Source organism: Protopterus annectens, chromosome 11.part0 (genome assembly GCF_019279795.1).
Source record: "Protopterus annectens isolate FY-2018-M chromosome 11.part0, PAN1.0, whole genome shotgun sequence".
In the NCBI taxonomy this organism is placed as follows: domain Eukaryota; kingdom Metazoa; phylum Chordata; order Ceratodontiformes; family Protopteridae; genus Protopterus; species Protopterus annectens.
Genome location: NC_056745.1, coordinates 1375337357 through 1375351298, shown reverse-complemented (window position 1 = coordinate 1375351298; position 13942 = coordinate 1375337357). Strand labels below are relative to the sequence as shown.

General features: G+C 36.3%; 1 protein-coding gene across 1 annotated transcript in view; it reads right to left on the bottom strand.

The window, feature by feature from the left end:
• The window catches only part of LOC122815075, a 3014144-nt gene that overhangs the window by 1388726 nt on the left and 1611476 nt on the right, over positions 1-13942 (bottom strand). Inside the window, exon 83 of the mRNA XM_044087319.1 lies at positions 7298-7357. Within this exon, the coding sequence (XP_043943254.1) occupies positions 7298-7357 (60 nt within the window). The remainder of the gene's footprint in view (positions 1-7297; positions 7358-13942) is intronic.

Sequence of the window (13942 nt, the reverse complement as noted above, 5' to 3'; positions counted from 1 at the left end):
CATGGGCAAACATACATTTATATAAAATTAATCAAATCATATTAACAGGTTTGCATGTATAAATATTATATATCACATACAATATTCTATATAATATAATCAATCCAACATTACATTACATAAATCGTTCAATTCCTGCCTTTCCTTAAACCTCATTTATCATCCCAAAAATGTTCTCCATGTATTGTTCTCACAATTTTAAGTTTTTTTTCTATTTGCTTTAGTCCTACCCTTTTCTAAAGATCCCACTTTATGTTATTTTATCTCTGTTACTATATTCACAGCTTCTAATAGGTTTGGTTTAGACTTAGATTTCCATTTTCTAGTAAATGCTTTTTTGGCAGCCACCAGAATTAAACTTAAAAATACATTTTTATTTATTTATTTTATTTATTTATTTTACATTTGTTGACTGGGATAGTCCGACTGGATATATGTCCATTTTCAGCGGAGGCCCGGGGAAAAAGCTCCAAGGTTGACAATGACAAACATAAAGATGCTTTTAGAAAAAAAGTTGCATACATTCATGAGCACATTAATAACAATGGTAGTTACAGAAGAGCATATATACAGTGGATATATACATACAGTAGTTGCATTGCTTGCAGAGGATAGATTACATGACATATTCAGACTAGATCAGGTACAAATTCTGGCTAGGAATGTTTGTGTGTTCACAATCTGGCTAAAGCAGACAACTGAGGTTTGTTTCCTGTTATAGGACCATACTCACTATGATTGAGGAAAGGCTAGACCTATTTTGTATGAAACTAGTATGCTTAGGATGGGACTTTGAGTAGGGATGAAAAGAGAAAAAAAACCTAGTTGGGTCTGGAGCATGGGCATAACCAGTGTGATTTGAGGTGTTTCTTTAGTTTGTTTTTTAATATGGCTAATAATGGTTGTGATGTCAGTTCTGTTGGTAGACAGTTCCATGTTTTACCAACAGAGTTGGCAAATAGTGAGTCACCAGCAGAGTGGTTTGCTTTAACCGTTTGAACCAGTAATCTGGAGGAGGATCGGAGTGGGCGATTGTTGTTGTAGGGGGTGATTATGTTTTTTAATGCTGGTTTTTTTTCTGGGCAGTTAAGGACTTTATGTGTTACTATGAGTTGATTGAACTGTAGTAAGTTGTGAAGTTCCATCCATCCTAAGAGTTTTAGATTGATGCAGTGGTGGGTTCAGTATGGAGTGTCGGCAGCAAATCTGGCAATCTGGTTATAGCAGGTTGTTAGCTTATTCAGATCTGATTTGTTCAGGTTGGAGAAGAGAGATGAGGCATAGAGAAGGGTAGATAGTAGTTGGGATATGGCAATAGCAGCTCTGGCTTGTGGAGTAAGGAAAGAATTGATGCTATATATTGACCCAAGTTTTTTATGGACTGTCTTTATGGTTTATGTGTTTGTCAAACCTGAGGTTGTTGTCTGCTATAATGCCTAATAGTTTGGTTTGGGCTTCTGGGGAGATGATTGTGCCATTGTTTGCTGTTATGCTCAATTGTGTTGTTGGGGACCTACTTGTGGGGGAAAATATAAGCAGTTTGGTTTTGTTAGGGTTTAGGATTAGGCATTGGTTTGAGAACCAGTTTTCAACTGTGTTGAAGGTGTTCTGGGTTAAGGTAAGTAGGTTAGCAGGTGAGGTTGCAAAGAAAATTGAAGTGGAGTCATCTGCATATTGTATGCAGGTGGCCTCTGGGATGGCTGAATGGAAATCATTAGTAAAGAGAGAGAAAAGAAGAGATCCTTATATGGAGCCCTGGGGGACGCCTAGTGTGATGGGGAGGCTGGATGATAGCTTGGTTTACCAAAGCACTGCCTGCTGCCTACCATTTAGATAGGATTCAAAACATTGGAGTGCCTGATTGTTTAAAGCAAATGACTTTAAGGTTCTCATAAGTATTTTATGGTCTACCATGTCAAAGGCCTTGGATAGATCGAGAAATAGTGCTGAGGATAATTTATTGTTATTCCGGTTATGGTTTATGACATTTGCGAATGACAGGAGGGCTGAGGTGGTACTATGATTTAGACTGAAACCGTGTTGCGTACTGGACAGAAGTTTGTTTAGGTGAGATATTGCATAAGTTGCATGTGTATGCATTTCTCCATGATTTTAGCTAGTGGAGATAATATAGCAATGGGCCTGTAGTTTGACAGTTCAGTAGAATTGCCTCCCTTGTGGAGAGGTATAACGTGGGAGATTTTCCAGATGGTGGGTACGGTGGCTTCAGATAAAGTCTGGTTAATCAATATAGAAACTGGGTATGCTATAGCATCTGCAGCCTTTTGTAAGTAGTCTGCAGGGAGTAGATCAGCTGCTAGAGTTGTGGGTCTCAGTTCCTTAATTAGGGTATTAGATGGGTAGGTACGGTTGGAAGCTAAACTGTGTTTAGTTGTTAGTAGGGGCTAAGCTTGGATTAGGGTCATTAGGAGTGAGTTTGCTGGACAGACACTGGATAGTCTCTGTGAAAAAGGTGTTAAAGGTGTTAGCTATAATTTCAGGGGATTTATCATGGGCAGATATGGGGGGGGGGGTTAGTTGGGCCTGGGCGTAGGGGTTTGTTGAGTACAGCCCAGCACTTTTGAGGTCTATTTTGGTGGGTTTGTTGTAGGTGGAAGTAATAGCTATTTTTGCTAAGGCTATAGATTTTTCAGTGTCATTTCTTAGTTGTCTGAATTTAAGTTGATCGTTGGGGTTTTTTGTTGTTCGGTAGGTGGCCCACGCCTTATTTCTTAGTTTGATTTTTTTCTTTGGTGTCTTTGGTGATCCATGGCGCAATATTATCTCTGGCTCTAACGGTATGAGTGGGAGCACGGGAACTGAGGACAGTAAGGAATTTAGCATTAAAGTATGAGACTGCATCATCTGGGGGGGGTACTTTAGTGCTGGCCAATTGCAGGCTGTAAGTTCGTTATTGAATTCATTAAGGTTGAAATTCCTATGGCATCTAATAGTGCTGTATGTGGGGGGGTGGGGGTAGTTTACCTTAAAGTTTATTATATAGGTGAGGTAATGGTCACTGTGGTCATCAGGTAAAGTGCTAGATATGTAGTACTGTGGTGGGTTGTTAATGAGTATCCAGTCAAGGGTACTATCTTTTTGGTTGTGTTTATCTATCCTAGTGGGAAGGGATATGGTCTGGGTAAACCCATGCATGTTTACATGGGTTGTGGGGTTTTCAGTGGAATGTCCAGTCAATGATGAAATCTCCTAGTATGATGGTTCCTTGTGGATGGGTAAGGGATAGCCAGTTTAAGAGGTGTTCAAGGGCTTCTGTGTTCTTACCTGGGGGAATATAGCCACAGACTATGTTTATACTTTTGTTGCTGTTAATTTTTAGTTTGGCAATGAGACTTTCAGCATTGTTGATTTGGGGGGGTTGTTGCATATCCAGAGTGACAGATAAGTCAGATTTGTAAAGTATGGCTACCCCACCACCCTCTCTTGAGGATTGGTCTGGTCTATCCATATTGTACCCTGGCGGCAGTATCTCATTGTCCTTTGTGGAAGGTTTTAGCCACGTTTCTGTGAGGCATAGCATATCAGGTGTATTAAGATCTAAGAGGGCATGAACATGATGAATTTTATTGTTTATGCTCCTGATGTTTAAATGGCAGGCTAGCAAAGAGTTTGGTGGTCTGTTAGACAGATCAATGTTGGTAGGGGTGCTCTGAGCTAGAGGTAAATGGCTTCTTTTAACAAGTAAATGGCTTCTTTCAAAGTTGAGTTAAAGTAAAGTTGAATTAAAGTTAGGGGATACTTTTTGAAGGTAGACATTACTTGTCTAGGCAATTCAGATCCTGTATCCCAGTTCAAAAATATCATTTCCTTAGTTACACTCATTTGCTCACATAGTATTCCCAACTGAGTAGTCTGTAGGGAATTTGTAACATCTGCTAACTGATTACACTCCAAATACATATGCTCCAAGATACCTTTTTCTTCCCCATTTAACCTCCAACATTTGCCATCTACCTGAGGAAAAATTCTTGGAGTCAGCTTGGGGTATCTATGCAAACAGTTCCAAACAAAATTCCTAAATCTTTTACACTTTGCTGCATTTTTGGGAGCTATACATATGTCCTATCACTCCATTGTGATTTGCTTATCTAATCTCACTTCCCAATCTTTTCTGACTTCCTTTGATTAATTCCTGCAATTATCATGCAATATGTTATATGCTCTACTAATTATCTCTTTTTTAGCAGCAGCTTCTGTTCTACAGTCTACTAAAAACACAACCAGTACTGGTTTTTCACTTATACCTTTCTCTTTGCCTATACTCTAAAATTAATCCCCGATAGGAAAGGCAGTTTCTAGCATGCAGTCCAAATGTCTTCTTGGCCTCTTCCCATTCTGTTGCTCTTCCCTCTCTAATTATTTGTTCCCAATACCTTGGTCCTTTGCCAGCTTCCCCCAGTAAATTTCACCCCGTCTTGTCTATTCTTTGTACCCCTAAATAAATTCATCTCCACCACAAAATCTCCTTACACTATTCCAGTGTTGGCTTAGTTCTTGGTACACTTTCTGCTACTTTATGAATATAGTACTCTGTATGACTGTTGTTATTCTCCTTAAGGAGCTGCAACCAAAATCCCACTCTTCGTATTTCATGAATTCCTCACCCCTGCTTCATCATCATCCCTTTCCACTTTGAATTTTAGCTTCCTGCTTGTGTTATGTATAACAACCATAACTGTGGTTCTAAAATATCTCTTCAGGTCAGATAACCCTAAACCTCCTTGCTCTATTGGAAGGATCAACTTATCCTACTAGATTCTTGCCCTTTTCTCCTCAAAGGTAAAATCCTTCAGCTCTTTATTAATTACTACCCACAACTCCTCCCTGATTAAAAATATGCCTGACCTGTGTATAAAACTAAAGAGACTAAAACATTTTATTGCTTGTAATTTGCTATCCGTATTCATAGGCAAGAGCTTCCAGTTTCTCAGTTTTTGTATTATCTTTTGTGTAGTCTGTTCCCACATATCCTTAGTCGCTATAAGTGCCCAGTTCAATCCATACTTCTCAATACTTCATTTTATTGTGCCCACATAAATATGTATATTGCTGAACCAAATTATGTGTGGGTACATAGTTTACAGCTATAGCCTTTGTTTTATCATCATTAATTAACAAAATAGAACTGTTTCAGAATGTTGGGTCTTAGATATTTTTGAAGTAAAAAGAAGGATATGCCAATATTTGTGCAAAGGGGTTGCAGGATTATGTGGTTGGATATTATAAAAAACTGAAATGATGACAAGGTGGACTGATAATGTTATTTTATACTAATTCTCTCACTTTGTGGTTAGTTCTGCTTCAGCATATAGTTCAGGTAATACTTTGTTGTTATTGAGATATCAAATATTCTTCCAGAATTATTTTGGTTGTGTTAGGTTTTTGGCCTAAAGTTTTCTAAAGTAGATGGATCTGTGTGTTAGTAATGACTCTGTCACCTTTGTGTAATTTAAGTTATTCATCATGTTTACTGTCGTATATAGGGTAAGCTTTCAATAATTTAAAAGTAGCATCTCGTTTTTTAATAAGTAGCATTAATTTGCATAAAAGTCAAGGGGCAGATTGACCTTTAAATCTAATTTTTCTGAGAAGGAATAATCTTTCTTGAATAGGAGAGATAAGATTCATAAAGGTTCAGTAAACTGATATAACACTAACAGCTGCACAGGGTTGGGAGGGTGGCCTAATGGTTAAGGTATTTGCCTTACAAACACAAGGTGCAGGGTTTGAGTTTCATAAGGGATAATTGGCTAGCCTTAAAATGGCTCGCAAGGGCAGTTAGCTTAGTACTAATCTATGAACCTATGAACCTATGAACATTAACTCCAGTTTATATGACAGAGTTTAGTTATCAGGATATTTGTGGAGGAATATAGAATTAGCCCCGCTGAGTTTGCTAACAGGAGAAAGTTTGCCAAGTTGAAGCAAATGGGTAATGATCACCAAAAGCATGTGGTAGAAATTGTAGGGATTCGATCTTGTCAGGAATGTTGGTCAGTTATAGATCTAAAGCAGTTGGCTTATTACCTGCTGGATTAGGCCTAGTATCTAGATTAACTAGCTGGGTGAGGCTAAAGAAAGCTCTTTCAGGACATTGTTAATATACAGTAATCTGGTGAACTTTTGTTCAAAGGTTAGACTTCCACTGAGATTTTCCCATTTAGAATTATCTAAAATATTCTAGTAAGAAAATAATTTGAGATAATGGTGGTTAGGAAAGCTACAGGACAAGAAAGAAAAATATATTTTCAATAGGTCAAAGTAAAAACAAATTATCAGACTAGATTAGCTGTCAATGGTTTCCTGGAATATTTCTTAAATCCCAAAACATATGCTAATAAACAGATAAGTATCTAAACTTGTTGAAAATTAATACAACTTAATACCTAGCATATGACAACTGCACAAACTGGATGGAAAGTATTGTGTATGCATTGTGTTACTGCAGTTTGTTTAATGGAATTACACCGTACTACAGTGTCATTATTTTTGCATTACTGATGATATCGCTTGTGAAATGAATTCAAATGGCTTTCTTTAAAGTACTCATAAAATCTTACCAAATCATAAGAAAAAATGCTTAAATGTTGTTGGAGAGTATTAAGATGGCTGCCAGGTGAATTCTGGGAATCATTAGACTTTGCGATTAAAAATTTAGTTAGGTCTTATTTTCTTGAATATTGAATATTTATTTATTTATTCATTCATTCATTCAGTCATTCTTAATATATTTGCCAGGATAGAGCACTGAGCTGTGTAAACCAAGTTCAGAATCAGCTCAAAACAGTTACAAGATACAAGACATATGAAGAGAGAAGGAATATAAACAAATGTGAACACATTTTATAACAGGAATTATACAGACTGCTTTTTTATTGGCTGACCTGAGGGATATAAAGTAAGCTGGCTGCTTGGTGTACTCATAGCGAAAGTAAACAAGATTCATTCTACACATAAAGTTGCTCTTAGACACCAAATGGCTACCACTGTTTTCCCCAGTCATAGTCATTATAGCAAGATGGCAGCTCATTACACCTCCACTATATGGTATGGATCACAGTTGCAACAATTCCTAACACTATTAAACACCATAGGTTATGTGCTATGATTACTTAAGATGTATGTAGAATGAGATTCCTTTCATCAAAACAGTCACAAAAGCATCTTTTAAGTTGTTTTGCTTACTTACGTAAATGTAAAGACCATTCAATATGGCCTGCATTGTAACTAATGAACAATAAATAAATAAATTAAATTTAATAAAGTTGTAGCATACCTTCATACCAGGTGGCCCAGCTTGTCCATTCGGTCCTCTGTGGCCAACTCCTGGCTCGCCCTGTAGAAAAACAAACAGTTCCTAACCAATATGCAGATCAAGAAGTGCATTATCAAAAAATTATGCCACAAAACTGTCAGATTTCTTGATGCAAAAAGTAGTATCTGCCTGGCACTAATGAATCCTGCACTATATTCATATGCTACTGGATCTGAATAGCCATATAATAATAGTAAGTGATCCAGTTCTGTGAATTATAATTTCAGTGTCATAAAAATTAACAACTTAGATTAGGTATAGAAAGTAATTTTCAATTTATTGTGCATAACATTTTACTGCTGAAATATTTATTTCTTGGAAAAGAGCTCTTTTAGGTTGTTTATTTCAAATTAAGAATTTTTTTAGTCAGCTTTGAATGTTTGTGGCTAATGTTTTTGGTGAAGAACTATGCATTTCACTTGTTTACGGAATTGTTTGGTATGAGTATTATAACTGTTTAGAATTACTTGCTACCATTTAAACATTTATATGCTGGCTTATTTTAAGAGAAAATTGTAAGAGGTACTCTTTTTTTAGACCTGATTAATTGGTGGTAAAATATCTTAAAGACTGGGGAGAATGGAGTTGGTGTTGTACCATTTAATACCCATTCTAAAAATCTTGTATGACTGGATACAGGTATGCGTGATCCTCTGTAAAACAATTTTGGTCATGTTTCAAGTACGTTCGGCAAGGTTGTACTGAAAGTCACTGGGTTGAAATTTTGATGGGTGAAATCCCAGTGAGCCAGTCACTATAACTTGGATCTCTACCTAGGCAGATCTCAATAGATGCTGAACCAGGGTGGCAGTAAGTCTTTGCCCTTGAGTTCATGTCCATCAGTAGTTACTGTGACAGATATCAGTGGTTAGAGCTGTGATGATGCTCGAGGAAGATATCATGGATCGGCACAGGTGTTTGAGCATGAAGGGAAATGCATGGCACTCTTTTTATTCGGGGAGCTTTTTATACTTGTTCCTGTGTGGAATTTCAAGTTGCATTATTTGTGAGTCCCAGACTTATGACAGAAGTGTTTCAAAAGAAGAGTAATAAATATCAAAACTTTTTGTTCTCTTTTGAAACCATTTTTTGCATGGTTATATATCTACAAGATCACTGTACCTTGGAGAAAAGGAACTACCTCAAACTTTAAACATTGTGTTTCAGAGTTCTGGGTCTAGGAACTATAAGCCTCAGACATTCAAAGGGCTGCATTTTACATTCTCTCATCTCTTTCATTTTCCTGTCTTTTACCAGGAGGGAATGATAGCAGACTACACATGCACTGCAACCATTATTAGTTTTTGTGAAATATTTAAAACTTTAGTAGTTTAAATAAGTTTTGACATTATAATGTAACAGTGTTTCATTGCTGTAGTAAATTTCTTTCTTTGTATGTGTGTGTAAGACATTTACTACACATTCATGTGCATTTCTTTCTTTTTAATGTTTGTCATTTAATACTATTTTATGAATGACAGAGATTTTTGCTATATATTTTGCTTTACAGCTTTATTACTGGTGTTGTTTTAATTATGTTCTATTTAGGTACTTCTCATGGTTTTCTTTTTTAATCTTAGCTATGAATAACCATTTTGCCAGGATCAATTTAATAAAAACTTATCAAAGATTAGAATAGCTATTTTGTATTTAGGAAATATGCTCTTTTGCAAAGCAGTATCTATATCTATATTTATTTATATATATATATATATATATATATATATATATATATATATATATATATACGGTTTCACTTCAGAATGTCGAGTTACTGAAAACTTGAACTTCATATGGTCGAGACCATATGATTGAGTTTTCAGAAACTGGAAATTGTGAAGTTTTGAAAAAAAGACTTTAATTTAGTTTAAAATAAGTTTTTTGCAGGTGGGTAAGTTCCTCTGCACCCTTCCTACTTAAATATACCATCTTTGTGATTGAGCTACAGTGAGGAAACGGGAAATCTCCTGTTCTGCGCTTCTGCATACAGCGTGGAATAAGAGACTTCCCTTTTCCCCACTGTAGCATTATCTCAGAGGTGGTATATTTAAGCAGGGAGTGTGGGGGGTGCATGGGGCTGCAAAACGATGTGTTCGACTTTTTTTTTTTTTTTTTATTTATTATTTCACTTCACAATTTTGAGTTTCTGAAAACTCAATTATATGGTCTTGACCATATGAACTTTGAGTTTTCCATAATTTGACATTCTGAAATGAAACCATATATACATACAGGTGTATGTATACATATATATATATATATATATATATATATATATATATATATATATATATATAGAGTACTAAAATATTTTAAGTATATTTTGAAGTATTTTTAGGGTTAATTTCTATGTACCATCTTCTATAATATTGGGATGGAGAAATGGTTATGTAGCCGCAATGATTTAAATATATTAACTATACTTTTATGGGTTTATGTTTAATGCATTTTATTCAGAATTCATGGCTGCATTATTTATTATGGTTACGGATATGATACCTTTGCTTTGTTAGTGACTCAGTTGATTGTAGGCTTTATTGTAATCTGTACCCTACAACAGTTTGGTAGTCATGAAAAGAATGTTTGGATTTTTAGGACATGGACACATTGACAATATTGTTTATTGATGCTAACCCTATAAGTAAATTAAGAGTTATTTGTAATAGGAGGGGGTATATAATTTTTTATTCAGCATCAGCAAAGTTAAATAGGTCACTTAACAAATTTCTTGTCTTTCAACGTCATCAAGAAAGATTCAGTGAATTATGTTGGGTATAAACTAAATATAACCTGCCTTTAAGTGCTGCATGCACAAAGTTGGTTACATTTGAATAGTGGCATGAAGCAAGTGATTGCTCCCCACGTAATGATTATGGGGGTTCCCCCCGATTCTTGTGCTATTTCTTGCTTTGGGTACACAGATCAGGGGTTGGTGTAAATTTTGGTGAGATTAACAAATCAACAAACTGGTGGATTTCTTTTGGTGAAAAATTATTCTTCAGTCTTTCTTTTGCTAAGCTGTAGTAGACAGTATCTATCTACCTATCTGTCTATCTATCTATCTATCTATCTATCTATCTATCTATCTATCTATCTGCCTGCCAGTATATTCATGTGTCTGTCTGTTTGTAGGGGTGTTTGTCCATCAGTCTATCTATCATTTAGTGGGTTGACCTGTGTGTCTGTCAGTCTGTATTTAGGGTCTTGAAGAGTTAAGTGTCACAGCCAGATTCTGTGAGTAACTTTATTTTAGTTAGTATTAATATGTTTAATGTAGTAAACAAATTTAAATTTTATTGTTATTCATTTTTAGAGGGAGATGGAAGGTTTAAGACTTAGGTTGAGCTGGAGAAATGAAAGCGTCTGAGGTATAGTGAAATAGTGGTTATAGTTTTTGGGCTTTGTGGCCACCTTTAGAGGCCAGATTATATATGTAGCAGAATTTAGGTCCTTATTTATTTATTTACTTATTTACTTATTTATTTATTTGTTTATTTATTTGTTTATTTATGAATATTTAATGCCTTCTTACATGTTGACACTTTGTTTCACTGTTTTCTTTTTTCCTCCTTTTCCCACAGCTGATTACTGAACTTCACTTCTGTTTACCCAGTTAACCCATTGTTTCCTTCCATGTTTGAATGTTCTGACCCATTCAATGTTCATCATTCTCACTGCCTCAGTGGCGTATGAGTTCTGTACCTGCACAAACCTACAGTGGTAGATTTCCAGATCTCATAATTTTCTCGTCTGACTCCTTGTGACAAGTGATCAGCTAAACCCCATCCCATCCGGGCGAAGCCTAACCCTTGTCACAAGAAGTCAGTTAATCAATATTTTAATGCCAATAGGAGTCACACAGGTGAATTTCCTCAGCATCATGCTTTGGGAGATTTTAGCTTTCAGACTCTGATAAGATCCCTTTGGGAACTTCCCTTCCTCTTTATTATTATATAATTTTGATTTATTTCTGCTTTATTAAAAAGAAACTATATATATATATATATATATATATATATATATATATATATATATATGCTTGTGTTAACTTTATACTTGCTGTTTTCTACTGGTGCTAATTCCTCTGAGGATTCTAACATACTGCTGCATTGTTTATATGCTTAATACTGCTTTTAAGCTGTTATAGGGCTTTTCTAAAGTATTTTATGACTTGTGCTGGGAAAGTGATGATGAACACTGGGGCCTGCCTTGTGCATGTAGACCTGTGATTAAATCACTCCTTTATTTCTTTTATCTGCTTCATTTTGAAGGTCTGAAAGGAAAATATTGCATGTTTTTCACACTTTTCTTAATTTATATAATATTTACTACTGATTTTACATACTGTTTACTACTGATTTTACATACTATAGCTGTTTTTATTGTTAAATCATTATTTACCATGAATTACTTTATTTGCATTTTCTGCATTTTCTGTGGAGAGTTTTTCATTTTTGATATGGGAATTTCTAAGTAAATGTTCACTTATGCTACATTAAAGGTTTGCTGTTTCATTTAAAGGCATTTATTTGATGTGTTGGGACTATCTGAACAAATGAACTTTACTTGGTCCTGTACCTATTTGTGCTGTTGTTTACTACAGAGCAGGTTGTAGAACAAGGCTTAGCACATTTTAATCTGTTTCTGCTGTATTTTATGCAGCTCAACCCTATTTGCTGAGTAAAGACATAGTTTATATTTTCTGTTCTTGCTGCTCTTAATCAGCCCTTAATAGTGTCAGTGCACTATTCTGGCTGGTGTTTTTCCCCTGACATGATGGATCCTGATATGGCTTTCCCCTACAAATTCAGTTACACTTAAAAAGAAAAAAAAAAACAATTAACAAAAGCATGCCCCAGCAAGAAAACAAACTTCACCACACAACAGACATTCTGGTTATTACCATGTATAAGGGTGATGTGGTTTCCTTAACTAAGAGTGTTTTATAGTCAGCTAATCTTGGAGACTATGCTGCTATTCAGTATGCCTGTTGGGCTACCTTCTTTAGAGATCAGCCTATGGCTTTGATAAGTACTCTGATGCAGATGGAAATTAACACTCCGAGTTCATCTAATCTGATTCCTCTGAAGGTGATCAGGTTCAAAACAAAAGTAGGTTTTCACCTTTCCACAGATGCTAGGTAGGTTTAGAGTTTTTCTGAGTGGAAGCAATCTGGAGCTGTCCCACAGATTGGCAGATTTTATGATCTAATCGAGGATGAGATTCCAAATGTTTTGGCTGTTCCTCCTGTGTTACTGGCCTTAGAAAATATCTATAAAATTGCATGCAACCCCCCTTTGGCTAGTGAATCAGTTCCTAACAAGGCTATGAGGAAATACAAGGCCTGCTCTGATTATGCAGGCTCTCTATGCTCCTTTATCAGCTGACCCAGCTGCCATTTCTCTAACTGCCAGCTCTAACAAAAGAGCAATAGTTTCATCTAATCCTACATCCCTGGATAAAATTAGCAAGAAGTTAGGAACTCAGGGAAAAAAGTTATCTCAGTCTAGTATTTTTGTCCTTATAATTTTAAATTATCAAGGCTTTATTTGGAAATTTATTTTGCAATCTACTTATAGTTTATAGGGTTATAGGTTGGTACTAGGCTATCAGCCCCAGGGCCTATACAAGCCTAGCCATAACAATTCCCTGGCTATTTCATCCCACACTATTTACTTCCCTGGACCCCTGTCTAGCAAGGCAACTGACGTGATCCCCGGGGTTAATTTTCTTTCTCCCATCCAATCGTCAATGTTCCTTTTGAAGAGGGCCAAAGAGGCACTCTGCTTGACGTGTATGGGCAATCTATTCCAGAGTCTGGGGAGTCTCTGGGTCAGGAACTTATCCATCCAGCATGTTTTGTTTATTGTGATGAAAAGGTTTAGATCCCTGGAGCATGTGGCTCTGAGGGATTGGGATTTCTTTAAGTGTAGCATGTCCAACAGCTCTGGGTTTTACATGGCCTTGTATGTTAAGCAGAGATTGCCTCTGAGTAGACGATATGCGACAGAGTATAACTGGAGTTTTTTAAGGCGGTTAGCGTAGGGCATCTGCTTTAGGCCTGTGATTCTTTTAGTGAGATATTTCACTTTGCTGCATCTTTGCCTGCCAAACAGTGCACTGTATGAATGAGTTTGCTACTAATGTGACTCAGGATTCAAAACAGGCTTTGAGGAGTGTCTTTGAAAGGAGTGGAGCCAATTTCTAGAAATTCAGTGGCTTCTGTTGTATTGAGATGGTATGCTTGGTTACATAACCAGTATTTTTTCTGAGGATTTAAAAATGATATTTTGGATGCATCTTTAAGTTCTGAATTTGTGTTTGGCTACCCAGATTATTAAATAATGCTTCCAAACCAAATAAACGGTGTTCCTTTTCAAAACAAAAGACCATTCCCCTGCTTAAGAATGATAATGTTGCTACTCAGGGCATATCACCCCTTCCTCTTGTCCCTCCTCCTTCCCCTTTCTTAAGATTATGCCCAGCCTTGACACAAGTAGTCTTAGACAAATGGGTGTGGAGAATAATTCAGACAGGATACTTACGACAGTCGGCAAAATATCCTGCTCCCTTCAGGGGATTCCCCTACACCTGCCAGACCAGACA